General features: G+C 42.5%; 1 protein-coding gene across 3 annotated transcripts in view; it reads left to right on the top strand.

Annotated features, from left to right (window-relative positions):
- LOC132810512 (gamma-glutamyl hydrolase-like) overlaps positions 1-25,392 on the top strand; it is a 46,296-nt gene extending 20,904 nt beyond the window's left edge. For 2 of the 3 annotated variants that reach the window (XM_060822667.1, XM_060822666.1), the window contains 6 exons: positions 5,255-5,339; positions 8,927-9,065; positions 15,294-15,400; positions 17,110-17,203; positions 24,932-25,069; positions 25,229-25,392. In XM_060822667.1, coding sequence (XP_060678650.1) covers positions 5,255-5,339; positions 8,927-9,065; positions 15,294-15,400; positions 17,110-17,203; positions 24,932-25,069; positions 25,229-25,350 — 685 coding nt within the window. In that variant the 3' untranslated portion in view covers positions 25,351-25,392. Of the gene's footprint in view, positions 1-5,254; positions 5,340-8,926; positions 9,066-15,274; positions 15,401-17,109; positions 17,204-24,931; positions 25,070-25,228 lie in introns of all 3 variants that reach the window. The other variant, XM_060822668.1, reaches the window with a different exon arrangement.
- The last annotated feature ends 244 nt before the right edge of the window (positions 25,393-25,636 follow it).

Below are 25,636 nucleotides of genomic sequence, written 5' to 3'. Positions count from 1 at the left end.
AAGTAAAAGTTGTTGTGGTTCTGTTCGCCAAGCTGGGAATTTGTGTTGCAGACGTTTCGTCCTCTGTCTAGGTGACATCCTCAGTGCTTGGGAGCCTCCTGTGAAGCGTTTCTGTGATGTTTCCTCCAGCATTTACAGTAATTTGTACCTGCCGTTTCCTAGAGGCATGGCACTCATCCAGAAATTCAATCAATAAGCACATCGACCTGGACCCAATATACCGGCCACTGCAGCGGACAGCTGGAACTGACAACTGGAAGCGGCAGATACAAATCACTATAAATGCTGGAGGAAACATCACAGAAGCGCTTCACAGGAGGCTCCCAAGCACTGAGGATGTCACCTAGAAAGGGGATGAAACGTCTGCAACACAAATTCCCAGCTCGGCAAACAGAACCACAACAACGAGCACCCGAGCTACAAATCTTCTGCCAAACTTTGAATAAGTAAAAGTCTCTTCTCACAGTAATGCTATTGACATCTTCATTGCAGCAGCTTGCTTTTATGGGTAGTAGGCTTAAGTCTTTTAAAAATAGCTGCTAAGCGAGTTACTATTGCAGTTTTTACAAATGTACAGACCTGAGTTGGGAGTTTCATAACATCCTTCCTATATCAGGGAGACCAGAATTGAACGCACTATTCCAGTAGTGACCTAACCAATGTCTTGTACAGCTGCAACGTGACTTCCCAACTCCTACACTCAATGCACTGAACAATAAAGGAAAGCATACCAAACACATTCTATCTGCAACTCCACTTTCATGGAGCTATGAACCTGCGCTCTAAGGTCTTTTTGTTCAGCAACATTTCCCAGGACCTTACCATTAAGTGTATAAGTCCTTCCTTGATTTGCTTTTCCAAAGTGCAGCACTTCGCATTTATCTAAATTAAACTCCATCTGCCACTCCTCTGCCCATTGGCCCATTTGATAAAGATCCCGTTGTACTCTGAGGTAACCTCCGCTGTCCACCTCCAATTTTGGTGTCATTTGCAAACTTACTAACCATACCTCCTATGTTCACATCCAAATCATTTATATAAATGATGAAAAGCAGTCTAACCAGCATTAAACCTTGTGGTACACCGCTGGTCACAGGCCTCCACTTTGAAAAGCAACTCTCCACTACCATCTTCTACCTTTGAGCCAGTTCTGTATCCAAATAGCTAATGCTCCTTCTATTCCATGTGACATAACGTTGCCACCAGTCTACCATGAGAAATCTTGTTAAATGCCTTACTGAAGTCCATACAGACCACATCCACTGCTCTGCCCTCACCAATCCTCTTTGTTACTTCTTCAAAAAACTCAATCACGTTTTTTGAGACGTGATTTCCCATGCACAAAGCCATGTTGACTATCTTTAATCAGTCCTTGCCTTTCCAAATACATGTAAATCCTGTCCCTCAGGTTTCCTCCCAAGAACTTGCCTACCAACAATGTTAGGCTCACCAGTCTATAGTTCCCTGGCTATTCCTTACCACCTTTCTTAAATAGTAGCACCACATTAGACTTCCAGTCTTCTGGCACCTCACCTGTGGCTATCAATGATACAAATATCTCAGCAAGGGGCCAAGCAATCACTTCCCTAGCTTCCCACAGACTTTGAGGGTTTATCTGATCAGGCCCCAGGGATTTATCCATCTTTATTGTTTTAAAACATACAGCACACCTCCTTCTTAATATGGACATTTTCCAAGATGTCGTTATTTAATTCCCATGTTGTCTATCTTCCATACCCATCTCCACAGTAAACACTGATAGAGTCATAGAGATGCACAGCATGGAAACAGACCCTTCGGTCCAACCCGTCCATGCCGACCAGATATCCCAACCCAATCTAGTCCCACCTGCCAGGACCCGGCCCATATCCCTCCAAACCCTTCCTATCCATATACCCATCCAAATGCCTCTTAAATGTTGCAATTGTACCAGCCTCCACCACATCCTCTGGCAGCTCATTCCATACACACACCACCCTCTGCATGAAAAAGTTGCCCTTTAGGTCTCTTTTATATCTTTCCCATCTCACCCTAAACCTATGCCATCTAGTACTGGACTCCCCGACCACAGGGAAAAGACTTTGTCTATTTATCCTTTCTATGCCCCTCATAGTTTTGTAAACCTCTGGTAGGTCACCCCTCAGCCTCCAACGCTCCAGAGAAAACAGCCCCAGCCTGTTCAGCCTCTCCCTATAGCTCAGATCCTCCAACCCTGGCAACATCCTTGTAAATCTTTTCTGAATGCTTTCAAGTTTCACAACATCTTTCTGATAGGCAGGAGGCCAGAACTGCACGCAATATTCCAACAGTGGCCTAACCAATGTCCTGTACAGCCGCAACATGACCTCCCAACTCCTGTACTCAATACTCTGACCAATAAAGGAAAGCATACCAAATGCCTTCTTCACTATCCTAGCTACCTGTGACTCCACTTTCAAGGAGCTATGAACCTGCACTCCAAGGTCTCTTTGTTCAACAAGTCCCTAGGACCTTACCATTAAGTGTATAATTCCTGCTAAGATTTGCTTTCCCAAAATGCAGCACCTTGCATTTATCTGAATTAAACTCCAACTGCCACCTCTCAGCCCATTGGCCCATCTGGTCCAGATCTTGTTGTAATCTGAGGTAACCCGCTTCGCTGTCCCACTTCACCTCCAATTTTGGTGTCAGCTGCAAACAGACTAACTGTACCTCTTATGCTCACATCCAAATCATTTATGTAAATGGCAAAAAGTAGAGGGCCCAGCACTGATCCTTGTGGCACTCCGCTGGTCAAAGGCCTCCAGTCTGAAAAACAACCCTCCACCACCATCCTCTGTCTTACACCTTTGAGCCAGTTCTGTATTCAAATGACTAGTTCTCCTTGTATTCCATGAGATCTAACCTTGCTAACCAATCTCCCCTGGGGAATTTTGTTGAACGCCTTACTGAAGTCCATATAGATCACATCTACTGCTCTACCCTCAACAGTCTTCTTTGTTACTTCTTCATTACTTTTTCAAAAAGCTCAATCAAGTTTGTGAGACGTGATTTCCCATGCACAAAGCCATGTTGACTATCCTGAATCAGTCCTTGCCTTTCAAAATACATGTGCATCCTGTCCCTCAGGATTCCCTCCAACAAATTGCCGACCATCGAGGTCAGGCTCACCGGTTTATAGTTCCCTGGCTTGTCTTTACCGCCCTTCTTAAACAGTAGCACCATGTTTGCTAACCTCCAGTCTTCCGGCACCTCACCTGTGACTATCGGTGATGTATGTCAGCAAGAGGCCCAGCAATCACTTCTGTAGCTTCCCGCAGAGTTCTCGGGTACACCTGATCAGGTCCTGGGGATTTATCCACCTTTAACCGTTTCAAGACATCCAACACTTTCTCCTCTGTAATCTGAATATTTTGTAAGATGTCACCATCTATTTCCCTACAGTCTATATCCTTTTCCACAGTAAATACTGATGCAAAATATTCATTTAGTATCTCCCCCATTTTCTATAGCTCCACACAAAGGCCGCCTTGCTGATCTTTGAGGGGCCCTATTCTCTACCTAGTTACCCTTTTGTCCTTAATGTATTTGTAAGAACCCTTTGGATTCTCCTTAATTCTATTTGCCAAAGCTATCTCATGTCCCCATTTTGCCCTCCTGATTTCCCTCTTAATTAAGTATACTCCTACTTCCTTTATACTCTTCTAAGGATTCACTCGATCTATCCTGTCTATACCTGACATATGCTTCCTTCTTTTTCTTAACCAAACCCTCAATTTCTTTAGTCATCCAACATTCCCTTTCACCTTGACAGAAATATACTTTCTCTGGATTCTTGTCATCTCATTTCTGAAGGCTTCCCATTTTCCAGCCATCCCTTTACCTGTGAACATCTGCCTCCAATCAGCTTTCAAACGTTCTTGCCTAATACCGTCAAAATTGGCCTTTCTCCAGTTTAGAACTTCAACTTTTAGATCTGGTCTATCCTTTTCCATCACTATTTTAAAACAAATAGAAATATGGTCCTTGGCCCCAAAGTGTGCCCCCACTGACGCCTCAGTCACCTGCCCTGCCTTATTTCCCAAGAGTAGGTCAAGTTTCGCACCTTCTCTAGTAGGTACATCCACATACTGAATCAGAAAATTGTCTTGTACACACTTAAGAAATTCCTCTCCATCTAAACCTTTAACACTATAGCAGTCCCAGTCGATGTTTGGAAAGTTAAAATCCCTAACTACCTTATTATTCTAACAGACAGCTGAGATCTCCTTACAAGTTTGTTTCTCAATTTCCCTCTGACTATTGGGGGGTCTATAATGTAATCCCAATAAGGTGATCATCCCTTTCTTATTTCTCAGTTCCACCCAAATAACTTCCCTGGATGTATTTCCGGGAATATCCTCCCTCAGCACAGCTGTAATGCTATCCCTTATCAAAAATGCCACTCCCCCTCCTCTCTTGCCTCCCTTTCTATCCTTCCTGTAGCATTTGTAAAGTAGAAAATATTCATTTAGTATCTCCCATCTCATGTGTTTTCACACATAGGCAGCCTTCCTGATGTTTATTAGTCCCTATTTTCACCATAGTTGCCCTTTTGTCCTTAATGTATTTGTAGAATCCCTTTGGATCTCCTTAATTCTATTTGCCAAAACTGTCTCGTATTCCCTTTCTGCCCTCCTGATTTCCCTTTTAAGTATACTCCTTTTGTCTTTATACTGTTCTGGACATTCACCCGTTCTCTGCTGTCTAACCTGACATACACTTCCTTCTTATTCTTAAACCAAATTTCAATTCTCTAGTCATTCAGCATTCCCTACATCTCCCAGCCTTGCCCTTCTCCCTAACAGGAACATTTTTTTCTCTGGACTCTCATTATCTCATTTTTGAAGGCTTCCCATTTTGCAGCTGTGCCTTTTACTTGCAAACATCGCCCCCCCGCCCCGCCCCCCAAGCAACTTTTGAAAGTTCTTGCCTAATACTATCGACATAAATGCTCATGAACACATGCACAGCCATTACTGTCATTGCGTTGAAATTGTGACAGAATGGTTGTATGATGAATACTGTATTTTAATGTGTTATAGATGTGATACTAATAAGAATCGTTTTGTTTCATATTTGGTTCTAAAAATGTATTAGATGAAGCTAAATCACCATAATTTTCCTGTCCTAATGAGGATATAACTTCATTGTTACTGAGCTCATTATGCTTTACGAGCCAGATAATGACACTATCTGTGAACATGGACTGTATCCATTTCCTGTCCTTATTCAGGGTGCTCTTTCCAGGCGGTGGTTCTTCTGTTCTCAATTCCAGATTTGCTGAGATTTCAGCCATCATTTATAACTTTACACTGAAGGTAACAGAATAGTATTGATTGTATAGATATAATTAATAAAATACAGATGTACTATTTAAATGAGGTATTAGATTAAATATTTGAGGCTTGCTTATTTTAAGTCATTTTTATTTTAACACTCAGTCTTTCATTTAAATAGTTTTCCTCTTGATAATCGATTCCAATGTATTACATAGAGCAGGAGTAGGCCATTTGACCCCTGTGCTCCACTTATTGACTGACTGTAAGATAAATGAGTAGAATTAGGCCATTCAGCCCATCGGGTGGGATTTTGTTGTCATTTTATGATAGAGGCAGGAGTGCTTCGGGCAAGGGTCTGCCTGCTCTGCCCTTCATAGGATCCTGGCTGATCTGGCATTGCTCATGCCCACTCATCATTGCTCCAATCCCAACATCCTTGAGCGGGCAAATCAATTATTTTGTTCTGTGAGGGAGAGGGCTTCAAGTTTGAGCAATGAGAGGTTCTTCAAAGGACAAAACCATTAGGTAGACTCCCATACACTAAAGCTGAAAGACAGTTGTAAGCACTCAATGCTTTGTGAACCTTAGGCATTAGCCTGTAGTGTACAGGGAGAAAGTGAGGACTGCAGATGCTGGAGATCAGAGCTGGACAAGTGCAGCAGGTCAGGCAGCATCCAAGGGGCAGGGAAATCGACGTTTCGGGCATAAGCCCTGAAGAAGGGCCTATGCCCGAAACGTCGATTCTCCTGCTCCTTGGATGATACCTGACCTGCTGCGCCTGTCGTGTACAGTCCAGACCCTTGCCCTAAGCACTGCTGCCCCATCACAAGAAGGCAACTGAATCCCACCCTTGCCTGTCATGCAAGAACAATTGTTGTCTACCTGGAAAGATAGAGCATAGTTGCCAAAGTAACAGTGACCTATGATTCACCTGCTCATGGTGCAGAAACTGCTCACTTCATCAGTTGGATCATGGTAGCACTCAGGATATTTGGACCCTGCACCTTCGATGTTGCAGTTATGATTAGATGGATACTCTCACACACGTAGATGATGGTGAAAAGCAACATAGATTCACAAAGGCCTTAATGTATACACACTGACATGTCATTTGTGCTACTGATGCACCCTCAGAGATTCATCTTTCTTTCCTTCCCACTATCTCTTGATGCAGTCCAGGGTTCTGCAGCTGTTTGGAGAAAGCTACCCTAAAGTGGAGCACATTGACCTTGGAAATTTAGTCAAATGACCCCAGGGGTAATATTGTTTAGAGATCCCAGAGTGTATTCTGCCCAAAGGCAAGTATAACCTTCTCATCTTGAACTCCCACAGGGTTGAGAGGGAGGCATACAAGTTAGAGGTGGAAGACTGAGTGGAGATTTCAGGAACACCGATATGTGGTTCATCCTCCAGCGCCACATGTATTGGCCTCTCTTCTTGTGAGGAAGAGGCCCATGCAGAGAGCTCAGGACCCCTCTGTGACAGCAATAAATCAAATCAAATGTCATTTTGCTGTTGTTGCGAGCTCCGGGGGGGATACAGGACTGTGTGGTTATCCAGCTCACCCTGAGGGCACTCCCGGGGAGGGGGTACAGGACTGTGTGGTTATCCAGCTCACGCTGAGGGAGCTCCGGGGGGATACAGGACTGTGTGGTTATCCAGCTCACCCTGAGGGCACTCCCGGGGAGGGGGTACAGGACTGTGTGGTTATCCAGCTCACCCTGAGGGAGCTCCCGGGGGGGGGTACAGGACTGTGTGGATATCCAGCTCACCCTGAGGGAGCTCCCAGGATTTGGGGGTGTGGGGGGAGGGTTGGGTACAGGATTGGGTGGATATCCAGCTCACCTTGAGGGAGCTCCCGGGGGGGGGGGGGGGCGGTACTGGGGGGGGGTGAGTGGTCAGGGGTGGGGGTGAGGGGTGGGTGATGTGGGGGTCGCGGGAGGGGGGGCTTGGGAGTCTGGGATGGGGGAGTGGGGTGGGGGGGTGGGGTGAGGGGATTAGGGTGGGGGTTGAATGGGTGGGAGGTCTGGGGTGGGGGGTGGGTGGGGGTGCAGGGCTGTGAGGTTATTCAGCCCACCCTGAGGGAGCTCCCAGGGGGGGTTACAGGACTGTGGGGATATCCAGCTCACCCTGAGGAGCCTGGCCACTGGTCCCTCTCATTATCCATGTTCTGTTCCTCAGAGATGGATGAGGACATATCTTGTTGGGTAGGCCTCTTGATGGCAGACATTCGAGACATCCTTAGGTGCCTGTGGGAGTTAAGAGAGAGAATGTTGAATCCGAGGATTATGCATTGTGGCAGGTGAATAAACAGTTACTTTGTGGGTTAGTGTTGCAATGCAGTGAGCAATGGTTCTTCCTCAGTGGCAAGGGCTTGTATGTCTCTGCATCTCCACAGGACCTCTCCTGGATTTGAGAAACCAAATGATGGGCACCACTCACCATCCTGGCTCTTTTGGCCCTGTCTTTGAGCCTGTGGGGCATTTGTTTCCTCAAATGATATAAGGGGAGGGATGGTTTGTCATGAAAGTGTCTTGCACAGCTGCCAGAGGTGGTGTGGGTGGAGGAAAGGTTGTTCCCTGAGTGAACGAGTCGGCAGTGCTGAGGGCATGCTGGGTCAGTGATTGGGTGGGGTGGGTGGGGTCAGGGGTGAGGGGGTTAGTGAGGGAACGTGCTACATGCAATAGTGAAAGTGACATTGCGTGAGTGGGTAGAAGATGAGACATAGATTGGGTCTGAGGTAACTAAGAGACGATAGTGAACTCACCCTGCTGGTGTGGAGATGGTCATTCACCATCTTCCTGCGCTGTTAGATAACGTTTCTCCTGATGGCTGAGACTGTGCTGACCACTGACCAGGCTGGAATGGTTTGGTGGTATTTCGTCCTCCAGGAGGAACAGGACATTCTGCCTCTATACCATCCTATCCACGAGGACCTCTAGAATCATGTCCACAAAATGGAGCACCAATCTTCCCATCTGCTGTTCCATCCATCAGTAGTAGACAAGCAGAAAGCTAGAAGAACACAGCAAGCCAGGCAGCATCAGGAATTGGAGAAGTTGACATTTCGGGTATAACCCTCCATCCATCGTTGTGGTGAGCTGTGCAGGTTGGCTAGAGAGTGCTGTTGCTAGTCTGAGTGCACAACAGCCTTTTCAATATGTCTGCAATAACATGGATGCCGGTGTGTTCCAGGTGAGCTGGGGCACTGCTGACAATGTCTGTCCACAGCAAATTGGGCTAACTTATATTGGACAAGCAGGGTACCATAGGGGCATGGTAGATAGTTAATGAGGCCTATCTGACCCAATTACTTCAGGAACAAAACACAGAAATTGCTGGTGAAACTCAGCAGACAGGGTAGCATCTGTAGAAAAAAAGCAGAGGTAACATTTCAAGTCTGGCAATTCTTCATCAGATTTTGATAGAGGTGCTAATTGCCCTGAATAGGCTTTGTGTGTAAATTACTCCATTACAAACACCAAGGTGATTTACTCGTGGTGATTAATAGATGAAAAAAAAATACCAAGAGTGATTTGATGATGGGAAAAGTAAACGCTCACCTGTCTGTAAGAGAAATTTCAGATATTAAAAAAGGAGCTATTAATATTTATCTGATTTATCAGGCAAACGATAAAGGTGTCCATTTCCCTGTGTGGGCCATTTGTCTTGGGTTTCAGGAACTAATAGTTCTTACCAGTGGAGAAAATATTCTTACTAGAACCAACACGATTAATCTGGCTCTGCCTTTGAATTTTACAAAAGGTGAGTTGCTGAAAATTCCCTTCAGCTATTTGTTAGTGTTATTCTTAGAACATAGAAAAGTACTGCACAGAACAGCCTCTCTGCCCAAGATGTTGTGCCGAAGATTTTATTCCCAATCTAAAATAACACAACCTAACCAACACACCCCTCAATTCACTACTGTCCATGTCCAGCAGTCGCTTAAATGTCCCCAGTGATTCTGCTGCCACCACCATCACCGCTGGCAGCGCATTCCATGTATTCACAACTCTCCTGCATAAAGAACCTACTTTTAAACTATGACCCCTCATGCCAGTCAATCCTGCTCTGGGGAAAAGTCTCCGGCTATTGACTCTATCCATGCCTCTCATTACATTGTACACCTCGATCAGGTCTCCTCTCTTCCTCCTTCTCTCCAGAGAGAAAAATCCAAGCTTCGTCAATCTCTCTTTATAAGACAAGCCCTCCAGTCCAGGCAGCATCCTGGTAAACTTTCTTTGCACCCTCTCCAAAGCCTCTGTATCTTTCCTATAAGAGGGCGACCAGAACTGAACACAATATTCAAAGTGTGGTCTCACCAGGGACATGTAGAGCTGCAGCAAAACTTGGCGGCTCTTAAATTCGATCCCCCTGTTAATGAAAGCCAAACCATCATATGCTTTCTTAACAACCCTATCCACTTGGGTGGCAACTTTGAGGGATCTATGCACTTGAATACCGAGATCGCTCTGTTCCTCCACACTGCCAAGAATCCTGTCTTTAATCCTATATTCAGCATTCGAGTTCGACCTTCCAAAATGCATCACTTCGCATTTATCCAGGATGAACGCTATCAGCCATTTCTCAGCCCAGGTCTACATCCTGTCTATGTCACGCTGCAATTTGCAATAGCCCTTGATACTATCAACAGCACCTCTAACCTTTGTGTCATTGGCAAATTTACCAACCCACTCCTCAACCTCCTCATCCAACTTATTTATAAAAACTACAAAGAGCGGAGGCCCAAGAACACAGCCCTGTGGGACACCACTCAACACTGACCTCCAGGCAGAATACTTTTCATTTACAACTATACTCTGCCTTCAGTCAGCCAACCAATTCTGAATCCAGACGGCCCAATCTCCTGTATCCCATACCTCCTGACTTTATGAATCGGTGCTGGGTACACTACCTTTCATCATTTATTGAAATTATTTGGATGTGAGCATAAGAGGTATAGTTAGTAAGTTTGCTGATGACACCAAAATTGGATGTGTAGTGGACAGCGAAGAAGGTTACAACAGGATCTGGACCAGATGGGCTAACGGGCTGAGAAGTGGCAGATGGAGTTTAATTTAGATAAATATGAGGTGCATTTTGGGAAAGCAAATCTTAGCAGGATTTATACACTTCATGGTCAGGTCCTAGGGAGTGTTGCTGAACAAAGAGCCCTTGGAGTGCAGGTTCGTAGCTTCTTGAAAGTGGAGTCTCAGGTAGATAGGATAGTGAAGAAGATGTTTGTTATGCTTTCCTTTATTGGTCAGTATTGAGTACAGGAGTTGGGAGGCCATGTTGCGACTGTACAGGACATTGGTTAGGCCACTGTGGGAATATTGTGTGCAATTCTGGTCTCCTTCCTATCAGAAAGATGTTGTGAAACTTGAAAGGGTTCAGAAAGGATTCACACGATGTTGCCAGGGTTGGAGGATTTGAGCTACAGGAAGAGGTTGAATAGGCTAGGGCTGCTTTCCCTGGAGCTTCGGAGGCTGAGGAGTGACCTTATAGAGGTTTATAAAATCATGAGGGACATGGATATGATAAATAGACAAGGTCTTTTCCCTGGGGTGGGGGAATCCAGAACTAGAGAGCATAGGTTTAGAATGAGAGGGGAAAGATACAAAAGAGACCTAAGGGGTAATTCTTTCACACAGAGGGTGGTACGTGTATGGAATAAGCTGCCAGAGGAAGCAGTGGAGGCTGGTAATTCCAACATTAAACAGGCATCTGAATGGGTATGTGAACTGGAAGGGTTTAGAGGGATATGGGCTGGGTGCTGGCAGGTGGGACTAGATTGGGTTGGGATATCTGGTCGGCATGGATGAGTTGGACCGAAGGTTCTGTTTCCGTGCTGTACATCTCTATGAATGAGTCTACCATTGGGAACCTTATCAAATGCCTTGCTGAAGTCCACATACACCACATCCACTGCTCGACCTTCGTCAACCTGTCTCGTCATGTCCTCAAAGAACTCAATAAGATTTGTGAAACATGACCTGCCCCTCACAAAGCCATGCTGTGTCACGATTCTTTTCCAAATAGTCATAACTCCTATCCCTCCAAATTCTTTTCAAAACCTTGCTGACCACACATGTAAGACTGACTGGTCTGTAATTGCCAGGGATTTCCCTATTCCTCTTCTTGAAAAGTGGAACAACATTTGCCTCCCTCCAATTCTCCAGTAAAACCCCTGTGGAGAGTGAGGAAGCAAGGATCTTTGCCAGCGGTTTAGCAACCTCCTTTCTCGCTTCCAGGAGCAACCTAGGATAAATCTGGTCTGACCCTGGGGACCTATCAATCTTATCATCATACCATCGAAGACATATTTCGAGTGACAACAACTGATTTGTTATCAAATTTCCTGCTGGCCAGATATTCTTTGCATTGGGTACTGTTTTGTTGCAATTTCTTATTTTTCAAAAAAACCTAGTATATTTTTAAAACGGTAAAATGTGTAACTTCCTGTCTCTGCTTTGTGCAGGTGAGTTAAATGGATGTTTATGGTAGATTTTTACATTGTCATAATCAGGTCATTAGAATATTTTATTTCAAGAAAGACTAATTTTACATTTTAAACAATAGAAATAGCATATAAAAATAGTTTCCAGAGTCACCTTGTTAATTCATTGCTAGCCAATAGCAGGCAAACTGGTATGTGCCCTCTATATTAGTCACAAAGGAGGCTGCTCTGGATTCAGTTACTTCTTAGAAAACATGATGGGTCCTATTTAAAGGTGAGAGATTTCGGAACAAAGGAGCAGGTATATGCCAACTTTACTATTCTCAATTATAGTTGATCATCTGTCTCATATTCCTGTGCTAATTTCCTGTTCTTTGGTATGAACTTATTGAATGATTGAGCTTCCTCTGCTCTCTGGGTTAGCGAATTCCAAAGGATCACCACCCTGTGAATGACAAAAGTCCTCCTATTCTCATTCCAAAATTGACTTGTCTTTATCTGAGCCTATGTATTCTGGTTCTAGTCCCCATAGCAGGTGAAACATTCATTCTGGAGCCACTGAATTCATCCCTGTAACAACTGTATAAATTCCTGTGAGATTGCTTGTCAATCTCCCAAACACTAGGGAATAATGACTCTGAAACTTAAATCACCCCATAGGACAGTTTTGCTAACCCAGGAATCATGGAGATGAACTTCCATTGCAAGTTTCTAATGGCAAGTTTATCCTTCCTCAATCATAGGGATCAGAACTCCAGGTGCAATCTTAGCAGTGTTCCATAGAATTAAGATTTCTTAATCCCTGTAGGTCAATCCTGTTGTGAAAAAGGTTATCATATTGTTTACCTTCCAAATTGCTTACTGGACCAACAAGTTAGCTTTCAGTGACTAATTAACAAGGCCACCTCTGTTCCTTTGTGCATGAATACTTTGCAAATTATTATCAGATAAGAAACACTCTATAGCTTAGTTTTTTCCTATCAAGATGGATAACTTCACACTTACACAATGTATTACATCTGCCACTCTCTCTGCTCACTCGCTCAGCCTGTCTAAATCCCCTTGTAGCCTCTTTGCATCCTCCTCGCATTCCTGATGAAGGTCCTGCCTGAAATGTCGACTCTCCTGCTCCTCGGATGCTGCCTGATCTTCTGTGCTTTTTCCAGCGCCACGTTTTATCGATTCTTCCTCACAGCACACGTTCATACCTTGTCCCAACACCTACTATTATATCGTCTGCATACTTGCATCATTGATATAGATTGTGAATCAAAGGAACTTATACTGCAGGCATCCCACTGACTACAACCTGCCAATCTGAGAGCGACCTGTTTATACTTTCTGCCTTAACCATGCTAAATGAATTGTCCCTAATCCTAGGGGCTATAATTTTGTTTACTAATCTCCTGTGTGGGACTTTATCAGTAACTTTCTAAAAATTCAGATACAACAATGGTCCCCCCTCATTAAAAGTATGAGACTTCTCCTTCATAAATCCATTTGATTATATCTAACCAGACAATTATTTTGCAAATATCCAGTAATCACATTCTTTATAATAGATTCTAGTATTTTCCACACTACTGACATTTGGCTAATAGGTCTTACAGTTCCCACGTTTTCTCTCCTGCACTTTTCTAACACAATGTGGTTGGATTTGTAACATTTCAATCTGCAGACATCATTGAAAAATTAATAGATTTTTGAGATGGTCACCCAATATATTAATTAAAACATTAGAGACAAACAAGACACTGGAAAAAAACCTTTGCAGGGAATTCTAGCATAATTGATTCTCCTTGGAGTTACGATGTTTTATCAAAAGTTAACATAGCAGTCACTTTCAGTGGTGACCTATATAAAGTTGTGAGATATTCTTTTAAGCAGAACAGCTCAGGAAAGTCTGAGTGTGCATCCTTAAAGAGAGTTGTCACTGTTGTATATGTTGAACAAACCATCACCAAATCATTCACATAGAGTACTTCTACAAATCCTCTTTATTACTCTTTCAAAGAAAACATTAATCAAATTCAATATCCCCTGGTGGGACACTGTCATGTAAACAAAATTTACTGGTCAATGAAAACTTACAAAACTGGAATGGAAACGTAAAATCAAATCAAATCAAAATATTCTTGTCTGTGTAGCCGTGCACCCCAGCACCTGTGGTGGCTACCAGGCAATCCTCATTTCTGTATTAATTTTAAGGACCTATTTGGTAAACAGTGATCGAGGATGTGCTTCTTAATGAGGAGAGGAGCTTGTCTGAACAATATGTAGTTTATTGCATGATAGCAGTAGGTACATGTTACATTGACCAATTAGACATAATAACTAGAACAATTAGTTTGATGTTACACCTGTCTCCATTGGAATCTGGAGCTAGACTCCTGTTTCTATCTGAGACTGTGAAATCTTCAGGTTGAATGGAGCTTAGTGCAATCTCCAACATGAACACTTGCAGATCCGTTCCCTTTGTGCAACACTTTGTTCATGAGAAAGGCTTTTCAAAAATAGCTACTGTTCTACCAAAAGACTGCAGCTAATTTGAAAGTGGCCGCAGAAATGAGAAGAAATCTCTCTCTTTTTCTCTCCCTCCCCCTCTTCCTCCCCCCGTCTCTCCCTCCCTCTCTCTCTCTCTCTAAGCCTGCTTTGTTAACTGAATCTCCCTTTGCAAACAAACGCCAACTCTACAGCTAGAGAAGCCATCACACTGCTGAATTCTAACTCTAAGTTTTCAACCTTTGTACCTCAAAGAGAAACCTTCAAGCAAGTAACAGGCCTGCAATGATAATGGACTGAACTGTCTTTCAGTTTTCTCAGTTACTTTTATTTGAATCTACTTTTAATCTTAGAAAAAAATTTGATACAAATAACTGCATTGTGTTTTTAACTTAATATCTTTTGGCTTTATTTATGTAATAAAACAGCCCTTGATCTTATTTAAATGTAAAGCTTTGCTGCTTGTTATGTTTAGAATTATAGCAAAAGGGAGCAAAATGACCGATGCTGCAGATGTGCCTAACGTCATGACAATGTCGAGGCAATATTTGCTGCTGGGCCACATCAGCAAATCAGTAATGATGATCTGACTAAGTTAGATGGCTTGTCACACAGATTTTGGCATGGAACATTATTTAATTGAAAATTGTCACAGGAATTACATTTTGTTTGACTTTCTGAATAATAAAAGCATCAGTACTGAAGATACCCTCTACATTATTGAAATACTTTGTGCAATAATATTGCAGGTGTCACATTGCTCATGGGGACTGATTTACTGCAATATGTCCACAGAACTGATGCATCTTTGTATACTTAATAGATAGGACTTGAATTTCATCAATATTTAATTAAAACATGTTGCCCTTACCAGGTCTGATATTTTCAACAGTTTAATATTTGATTATAACATGCATGTCTATATTCACTGGCCATGAGTGGCCAGAATTCTAAACAGGAAGAAATAATAATTAAGTTATTTAAGGAACAGTTGAGTCAATGTTTGTTTTAGTTTCTGTTATTTTGTTCAGCTGGCCTGCATAGTCGAACGTTCAAGAATTTTCCTAAAAACCTGTTACAAGCATTACAAATCCGACCTCTGACGGGACACTACCACTATTGGGGCGTATCCGTGAAGGTAAAATTTAGGCAGTTTTCTCAACTATCTTTCTTTTATTAAATATTGAGTCATAGAGATGTGCAGCATTGAAATTAACCCTTCTGTCCAAATATATTAATGTAGTCCCATTTGTCAACAATTGGCCTATGTCCTTCTGATTACTTCCTATTCATACATCCATCCAGATGCCTTTTACATGTTGTAATTGTACCAGCCTCCACAATTTCCTATGGTAGTTCGTTCCATGCGGACACCACCCTCTGTGTGAAAAAGTTGCCCTTTAGGTTCCTTTTAAATCTCACCTGAAACCTATGCCCTCTAATTTTTGGACTCCCCTCTCCTAGGGAAAAGACCTTGATTATTCACCCTAACCATGCCTCTCATGATTTTATAAACTTCTGAGGTCAGTCTATTCAGCCTCTCCATACAGCTCAAACCTTCCAACCTTGGCAACATCCTTGTAAATCTTCTCTGAACCTTTTCAAGTTTAACTGCTTTTGAGTAAATTTGAATGACCCCTAAATTTTAGGTACATGGTTCTTTACTATACTTGTTCTAAGTTCAAAAGTAAAACACGTCAGTAGATATTTTTTGTTGTCTTTTGGGATGATTTTTCTTAATTTAAATTAAATTTTAAAAAATAATCAAAGTTTAAATGATGAAATGTGATCAGTTATTTATCTAGTTGGGAATGGAAGTAGAAATTCCAAAATTGAGCCCTATCTACCACTTTTAAAGAGATCCTGGCTTATAATGACTGAGCAAAATTATAAGTTATTATCTTACATTTACAGAGGAACTTCAGTTATCTGAAGGACACAGGTTGGGGGAGTATTTAGTCTGGTTAATCAAGTGCCGGATAACATAGCCAAGCATCAGGACCTTGCGATCTTGTTCAGATAATCTGAAATTCAGTTAATCAAATGCTGTGTATGTTACACCACTTCTTAATGGTTTCTCTTAATTCTCATCTAAGTTCTCTTTACTGGGAAAACTGACCTTGTTTGGGTCAAGTTTAAACCTCACTCTGAAACTTGATGGTAATTTTAAGAAGAGAATCACAGGGGCAACAAGAGGGAATAAACCTTGCTTTGGGCAATGCATGAGCATAGTGTTTTGTTGGGAATTTTTGAATGAGTTCCTGAATCCCTGTGAACAAATCAGGAGCAAACTATTTGTGTAAAAATCGATCTAAGAAAACCATCATGTTTGTCCCAGTTTCACAGACTAACAAGTAGCACATTTAAAAAAAAAATGCACTGAAAAGTGGATGGGGAAGATAACTTCTCACTTCATTTGTTTGAAATTAAGAGCCATTAACGTGTACAACATCCACGTAATGTAGACAATATCCCACCCACTTAAAAGGAAGAACTGCAGATGCAGGAAATCCAAAACTTAAATTGTGGGAGAAACTCAGCAGGTTTCACAGCATCTATGAAGAGAGAAGCAGAGTTAAAGTTTTGAGTCCAGTGACCCTTTTTCTGAACTGTTTTTGTTTCAAAACTCTCCCTGTGATGGGTTCATGGTTCTCAACATTAAATTAAAATTTAGCTAGATTTTACAAATACTGTAGAGTCAGTGGTACTTTACAATTGTACAACTTCCATTATCTCAAATGAAAATAGACTTTATAATTCGGTTGCACCATATTGATTCTGCTACAGGAATGTTTTCATTATTTACTTCCATCATTCTAATTATAGTTCTTATGTGATAAATTTTAGAATTTTACAAACAACAAAAAATTGAATAGCTTCTACAGAATCTTGACTACAAATACGGACAATCAAAGAGTGGAATATGTGTCCACTGTGGAAGGTAAATAAAAATAATTATTGCTGAACTGAAATATCTATTAATAAACCATTTGAATAAAACACACAGGTTATATGTTTCATATGTAACTTCAACCTGAACATTTATTTTTATATACAGAAGTAGGGAGGGATTTCTTAAGCAGGGTACTAGTGATATCACATGTGAACAATATTGGCCTTATTTAATGAAAGATAAAAAGTTATCTGCATTGGGCAGGAATGAAAACTTGAGGTTACATTGAGTTCAGCCATGATCTTTTTGAATGGCTGAACAGGTCTGAGGGACTGTAAGGCCTTTAATGAAAGGAGGTTGGAGGTTCCTCCCATGTAATTGGTGAATTTCCAACCTGCTGTTTCTTCATATGCTCAGATACCCTTATTTAATCATGCACATTCAGAAAACTGTTCATTGCACTATTTTAGTTCAGTTTTGTTTAGTATTCCAACCTCCTATCCCACTTTTATGATGTAATTTATGATTCATTAAGCTGTCAACTGAAACAGAGTAGTCACTGGCAAGTGATTGAGCAGGCTAAAGCATGATTATTATTCTACAGCTCGATACTATTAGCTAGCATGCTTCACACTTTGTTCCTAACGCTTTATATTCTACCACATGCTTTCCCTAATTAGAGCTACAGTATGCTGATGGTATAATTAGATCATCAGAATATTACTGCTTAATTCTTTATGTTCGAATCTCTGCTGAGTGCCACAACCTCTGCTGTAGTTAGGGCAAATTGGTCAATCCAGAATCCAATCCACAAGGAATGGGCACTGGCCTTGTTTTTTGACAGCAATTTGATCCACAAGTGGCCATCGAGCCTACTAGCCTTCTTTGGAGTCCAAGTTTTTACAGCAACATACACTTTTATATGCATTTTGTACTCCAGAACTACAACAGTAATGATAAAAGCTGCTGCATTCAAATAAAAATTGGATCAAGTTAATTGTCATGCTGTATCTAGGTAATTCGTTATATGGAAACTATTGCAATATATTAAGACATAATGAAGCACAACACATATTGAAGTTCAATCTTTCCAAACCTTCATGCTGAATGTCAGAAAAGTATTCAACTTGAACATCACGGCTAGACCAGATTCTTTTCTTGCCCAGTACTTTAGCATGTAAAGTTAAATTGCATGGGACTGGGGATAGAATACTGAGATGGATAGAGAATTGGTTTGCAGATAGAATAAACAGTACAAATAATGGGTCTTTTTTCCAAATGAGAGACAGGAACAAATGGGATACCACAAGGATCAGTGCTTAGACTCCAACTAGTCACAGTATTTATTAATGATTTGGATGAGAGAACTAAATGTAATATCTCCAAGTTTGCAAGGTGGGAGGATGAGCCGTGAAGAAGATGCAGAGATGATCCAGTGTTATTTGGACAAGGTGAGTATGTGGGCAAATGCATGGTAGATGAAAATAATGCAGATAAATGTCATGATATCCAATAGGATAGCAAAAACAGGAAGGCAGAATATTATCTGAATGCTGACAGACTGGGTAAGGGGGAGGTGTAGTGAGACTGGGTGTCCTTTTACACCAATCACTGAAGGTAAGGATTCAGTTGCAGCAGGCAGTGAAGAAGGCAAAGACTATGATTGCCTATGTCCAAGCAGGGATGTCTTGCTGCAATTGCACAAGGCCTTGGTGTGACAACACTTGGAATATTGTGTGCAGTTTTGTTCTCCTTATCTGAGGAAGGATATTCTGGCTATGGAGAAAGTGAGGACTGCAGATGCTGGAGATCAGAGCTGAAAATGTGTTGCTGGAAAAGCGCAGCAGGTCAGGCAGCATCCAAGGAGCAGGAGAATCGACGTTTCGGGCATGAGCCCTTCCTCAGGAATGAGGAGTGTGCCAAGCAGGCTAAGATAAAAGGTAGGGAGGAGGGACTTGGGGGAGGGGCATTGGAAATGCGAGAGGTAGAAGAAGGTTAAGGTGAGGGTGATAGACTGGAGTGGGGGTGGGTGCGGAGAGGTCGGGAAGAAGATTGCAGGTTAGGAAGGTGGTGCTGAGTTTGAGGGTTGGGACTGAGACAAGGTGGGGAGTGGTCTTTTCGCAAAGCTGATAGGGGAGGGGAGGGAAATATATCCCTGGTGGTGGGGATCTACCACCCCACAAACCTTCATATACATCATATCATCCGTCGTTATTTCCGCCACCTCCAAACGGACCCCACCACCAGGGATTTATTTCTCTCCCCTCCCCTATCAGCGTTCCGAAAAGACCACTCCCTCCGTGACTCCCTCGTCAGGTCCACACCCCCCACCAACCCAACCTCCACTCCCGGCACCTTCCCCTGCAACCGCAAGAAATGCTAAACTTGCGCCATCTCCCTCCTCACTTCCCTCCAAGGCCCCAAGGAAACCTTCCATATCCGCCACAAATTCACCTGCACCTCCACACACATCATTTACTGCATCCGATGTGGCCTCCTCTATATTGGGGAGACAGGCCGCCTACTTGCGGAACGTTTCAGAGACCACCTCTGGGACACCCGGACCAACCAACCCAACCACCCCGTGGCTCAACACTTCAACTCCCCCTCCCACTCCACCAAGGACATGCAGGTCCTTGGACTCCTCCATCGCCAGACCATAGCAACATGACGGCTGGAGGAGGAGCGCCTCATCTTCTGCCTAGGAACCCTCCAACCACAAGGGATGAACTCAGATTTCTCCAGTTTCCTCATTTCCCCTCCCCCCACCTTGTCTCAGTCCCAACCCTCAAACTCAGCACCACCTTCCTAACCTGCAATCCTCTTCCTGACCTCTCCGCCCCCACCCCCACTCCAGCCTATCGCCCTCACCTTAACCTTCTTCTACCTCTCGCATTTCCAATGCCCCTCCCCCAAGTCCCTCCTCCCAACCTTTTATCTTAGCCTGCTTGGCACACCCTCCTCATTCCTGAAGAAGGGCTCATGCCCAAAACGTTGATTCTCCTGCTCCTTGGATGCTGCCTGACCTGCTGCGCCTTTCCAGCAACACATTTTCAGCTCTATTCTGGCTATGGAGGAAGTGTAACAAAGGTTTATCGGACTGATGCCTGGGTTGGAACCTATAAAATTCTAATTGGACTAGACAGTATAAATTAGGATTTTTCCAATGATCAGGGAGTCCAGAACCAGGGGGTCACATTTGTGAGATCTGGGGTTGGCCATTTAGGACTGAGATGAGACGTTTGAACAGCCAGCTAGTGGTAATAGAATCATATTACATTGAGACAGACCCTTCAGTCCATCATGTCTATACCAACAATCAACAACAAACTACACTAATCCCATTTACTTGCACTTGGGCTGGAGACTATGGTGCCCTGGCATTTTAAGTGCTCGTCTAGATGATTTATAAATGTTGCAAGAATATCTGTCTCCACTACCCTCTCAGGCAGCATATCTCCTTTAAACTACTTGCTCCTCACTTCAAATGTGTGCTGTTTGGTCTTAGACATGTCTACCATGGGGAAAAGATTCTTATGATCCACCCCATCCATGCTGCTCATAATTTTGTACACTTCAATCACATCCCTCCTCAGCCTCCTCTACCAGAGAAAGCAGTTGAAGCCAAAATAGTTAATGTTTTCACGAAGGAGACATATTATTCGGGCTAAAGGGTATGGGGAGAAAGCAATAACAGGAGTTAGATGGACAGCCATGACTGGTGGAGCAGGCTCAAGGGGCTGAATGATTTCCTCCATTTCTTGCTTTCAATGTTTCTATGTTTAGTCACAACTTCCAGCAGTGATCACTGGATGGTGAAAGGCAGGATCCTGATTATTGTCATGCTTTACTGGCTGAGATCAGGTAACTGAAGAAAGACAATGAACTAAACTGTGCACATGTCTGCTATTTGCTGAATAAGATTACTGAGCATTCAGGGGTGTCCTGATGTTTTCTTCTTTTATATTATAGCTGTCTGGAACTTACATGTTAACAGAGCTCTTGAAGAGCAGAAAACATGATTAAATGAACAAGAAATGGAACTTTTTAAACACAGCTTGCTGATAATAAAGTAACTGCTTTATAGGCGGTACTCCATCTGTATATGTTATCTTTTGATCTCTTTTAGTGCGAAAAAAGAATTATTGATTTTTCCCTAGCTTGTATATATGGAGTATGAGGCAATGCAGTTTGGAAGGATTAATAAAACAAGGTGTACACAATGAATGGGGAGAGATTAAGAAGCAAAGGTGGACCTTGCTGTGCATGCCCATAGATCCATAAGGCAACAAGAAAGCTGGATAGATTGCTTAAGAAGGCGTTTGAATTTGCCTTTGTTGAGACATGGAATACAAGAGGAGGGAGGTTATGGTGGAACAGTAAAAGATATTATTAGGCCATAGCTGGAATACTGTGTGCAGTTCTGGTCATCACTGACAGAAAGGGTGTGACGACACTGAAGAGATGCAGAGGAGATTCACCACACTGTCACCTGGACTGAAGTAATTCAGTTATGAAGATATAGTAGATGGATTTCCTTCGAGCAACGAAGGCTGAGGGTGTCACCTGATTGAGGTGCACAAAATTATGAAGGGCATAAGTAGGATTCCCCAGGGTAGAGCCATAGATTTAAGGTAAACAGCAGGAGGTTTAGATGTAATTTAAGGAGAAATTGTTTCACCCAGAGGGTGATGAGTGTCTGGAACTCACTGCCTGAAATGTTGGTAGAGGTGGGAACAATCATAACATTTAACAAATATTTAGATGATCACTTGAAATGCCATTGAGTACGTAGTGCTGAAAAATGGGAGCAGACGCGATAGGTGGTAGCTGATTGGTGCTGGCATAATGTGCTCCATTCCATTCTCTTTAACAATATGATTCGATGTGATGTGGACTTGGAGCATCAAAGACTCACCATCCACCCTGTATATTTTGTGCTGCTGTGAAATTAACATGGACAAACACATCTGATGTATTTCAATGACTACAAAAGTGAATTAAAATGGCACTCTGCTTTGAAACAACTGTATTTTTTATAATTATGAACTTTTGCATTTCTGAACAAACTTTATGCACTTTTGCTGCTGTGTTTAGGTCTGCTGTCAAGTTAAAGTTTGTCATGTTTTTACCTTGGATATTTTCAACAATAGCCTCTTGGATGTAGGTTTGCTCGCTGAGTTGGAAGGTTCGTTTTCAGACGTTTCATCACCATACTAGGTAACATCATCAGTGAGCCTCTGGATGAAGCGATGGTGGCATGGCCCGCTTTCTATTTGTGTATTTAGGATTCCTTGGGTTGGTGATGTCATTTCCTGTGGTGACATAATTTCCTGTTCTTTTTCTCAGGGGTTGATAAAATGGGATCCAAGTCAATGTGTTTGTTGATAGAGTTCCGGTTGGAATGCCATGCTTCTTGGAATTCTCATGCATGTCTCTGACTGTCTTGTCCTAGGATGGATGTGTTGTCCCAGTTGAAGTGGTATCCTTCGTCATCCGTATATGAGGACACTAGTGAGAGTGCGTCATGTCTTTATGTGGCTAGTTGATGTTCATGTATCCTGGTGGCTAGTTTTCTGCCTGTTGCTCACAGTTCTTGCAAGGTATTTTGTAAATGACATTAGTTTTGTTTGTTGTCTGTATAGGGTCTTTCAAGTTCATTAGCTGCTGTTTTAGTGTGTTGGTGGGTTTGTGGGCGACCATGATGCCAAGAAGTCTGAGTAGTCTGGCAGTCATTTCCGAGATGTCTTTGAGGTAGGGGGGACAGGCCTCCTGAAAACATTTCGGAAATCTGGAGAAATAATTAAGACCGACTTCCAAAAAATGAAACCAGATGGATCCAACACACCACGCTTCTATGGATTACCCAAAATTCACAAACCAGGAACACCCCCTCAGACCCATAGTGTCACTACCTGGAACACCAACTTACAGATCGGCAAAGGAGCTACACCAAACACTAAAACACTTAGTAGAAGACTCACCCCACTCCATCCACTCCAGCCAAGAATTCCTCAAGACCATCAAAGACACCAAGATAGAAGCGGATGAAATAATGGTCTCCTTTGACATAACAGCCCTGTTCGCATCCATCAACATCAACCTGGCCAAGGAAACACTGACTATGTTATTAGAAGAACCAAAGACACATACACCAAACACCACCAACTTCATCACCAAGAACATCATCATCAAGCTAGTGAACCTATGCCTTACCACCCATTTCACCTTCAACAACAAAACCTACAGACAAACTAACGGAACACCCATGGGATCCCCAATGTCAGGGTTCTTAGCAGAGGCAGTAATGCAGAGACTTGAACAAACAGCTCTGCCTACCATCCAACCCAAACTTTGGGTCCGCTACATGGATGACACCTTCGTCATCACTAAATGAAACAAATTAGAGGAAACCTTCAAGACCATCAATAATCCCCTTACTGGCATAACATTCACTAAAGAGGAGGAAAACAACAACAAGCTGCCATTCCTGGATGTCACAGTAGAGCAAACAGCCAATGGGGAACTTCAAAGCAGCGTCTACAGGAAAACAACACATGCAGACCAAATACTGAACGACAGAAGTAATCATCCCAACATCCACAAACGAAGCTGCATCAGAACATTATTTCAATGAGCCACCACACACTGCAGCACAGAAGAAAATCACCAATACAGCATATTCAAAAAGAATGGGTACCCAATGAACACAGTCCACCAATTTCTCAGCAACAAGCCCAAACAAGCAGACAAAACACATCCAGAAACCCTAGCCACTCTCCCCTACATTAAAGACATCTCAGAAATGACTACCAGACTACTCAGACCCCTTGGCATCATGGTAGCCCACAAACCCACCAACACACTAAAACAGCAGCTAATGAAATTGAAAGACCTTATACAGACACAAACAAAACTAATGTCATTTAGAAAATATCTTGCAAGAACTGTTATAAACACTACATTGGACAAACAGGCAGAAAATTAGCCACCAGGATACACAAACATCAACTAGCCACAAAAAGACGAGCTGAAAATGTGTTGCTGGAAAAGCGCAGCAGGTCAGGCAGCATCCAAGGAACAGGAGATTCGATGTTTCGGGCATAAGCCCTTCTTCAGGAATGAAGAATCATTCCTGAAAAAGGGCTTATGCCCGAAACGTCGAATCTCCTGTTCCTTGGATGCTGCCTGACCTGCTGCGCTTTTCCAGCAACACATTTTCAGCTCTGATCTCCAGCATCTGCAGACCTCACTTTCTCCACAAAAAGACATGACCCTTTCTCACTAGTATCCTCACATATGGATGAAGAAGGACACCATTTCAACTGGGTCAACGCATCCATCCGAGGACAAGCCAAACAAAGACATGTACGAGAATTCCTAAAAGCGTGGCATTCCAACCTGAACTCTACCAACAAACACATTGACTTGGATCTCATTTACCAACCCCTGAGACAAAGAACAGAAATTATGTCACCACAGGAATTGGCATCACCAACCGAAGGAAACTAAATACACAAATAGAACGCAGGCCATGCCACCAGTGCGTCATCTGGAGGCTTGCTGTTGGTGTTACCTAATATAGTGACGAAATGTCCAAAAACTAACCTTCCAGCTCAGTGAGCAAACCTACATCCAGAACCTCAACCTGAGCTACAAATCTTCTCAAAACTCGCTAATAGCTCCTCCTTGTAGTGTACAGTCAGCAATTGTAATTTGAAGAACTTTTGGTGTTGGTATTCCTTGTTGATTTGATTATTTGTTATTTGTATACAGCTATTAAATACCCTATTTATGCAGTTCAGTGGCACCCTGAGAGAAGCCCTTATGAGTGGAATGCAACATTGAATATCCCACATTTCTCTGAAGCTGTTAAAGTCGCCTGGTATTTAGCTGATTTTTTTGTTAATGAAGGTATGTTAGACAGGAGAAGTAATTTATAACTTTTATGGTTTATTTTCTGTGCATATCCTTGTGTTCCAAATGATAATATTTGCTGGCTTTAAGTGTAAATTTAGGAAATCATTAACAAGATACTTCTGCCACTGAGAACTGTTGTATTTTGTTTTTCAGCACGGTGGAACTTCAATCATTTCTCTAATACAACAGAAGAAGGGAAGGCATTGATTTATAACTATACACCCATGTTCACTGGAAACATTTCCAGATTTGAGCAGGTTTATTTAATTGATTAGAATTATTTCAACTTGTCTCAGTCAGTCAATTAAATCTGATATACCCACCATGTTGTAGACCACCCATTCTTTGTGTTCTGTTAATACAAACTGATTATTGGGTGCAAAAACTGAAATTGTTGGCCAAATGCAACAGCATCTATTGGAAGAAAACAGAGTCAACGTTGGGTTCGGTGACACTGTCACAGATACTGCCAGACTTGCTGAGTTTCATATCATGGAATGCCTACAGTATGGAAGGAAGCCATTCAATCCATACCATCCCTCTGATGAGCATCCTACTCAG

Source organism: Hemiscyllium ocellatum, chromosome 4 (assembly GCF_020745735.1).
Source record: "Hemiscyllium ocellatum isolate sHemOce1 chromosome 4, sHemOce1.pat.X.cur, whole genome shotgun sequence".
Taxonomy (NCBI): Eukaryota; Metazoa; Chordata; class Chondrichthyes; order Orectolobiformes; family Hemiscylliidae; genus Hemiscyllium; species Hemiscyllium ocellatum.
This window is presented reverse-complemented; position numbering and strand designations above follow the sequence as displayed.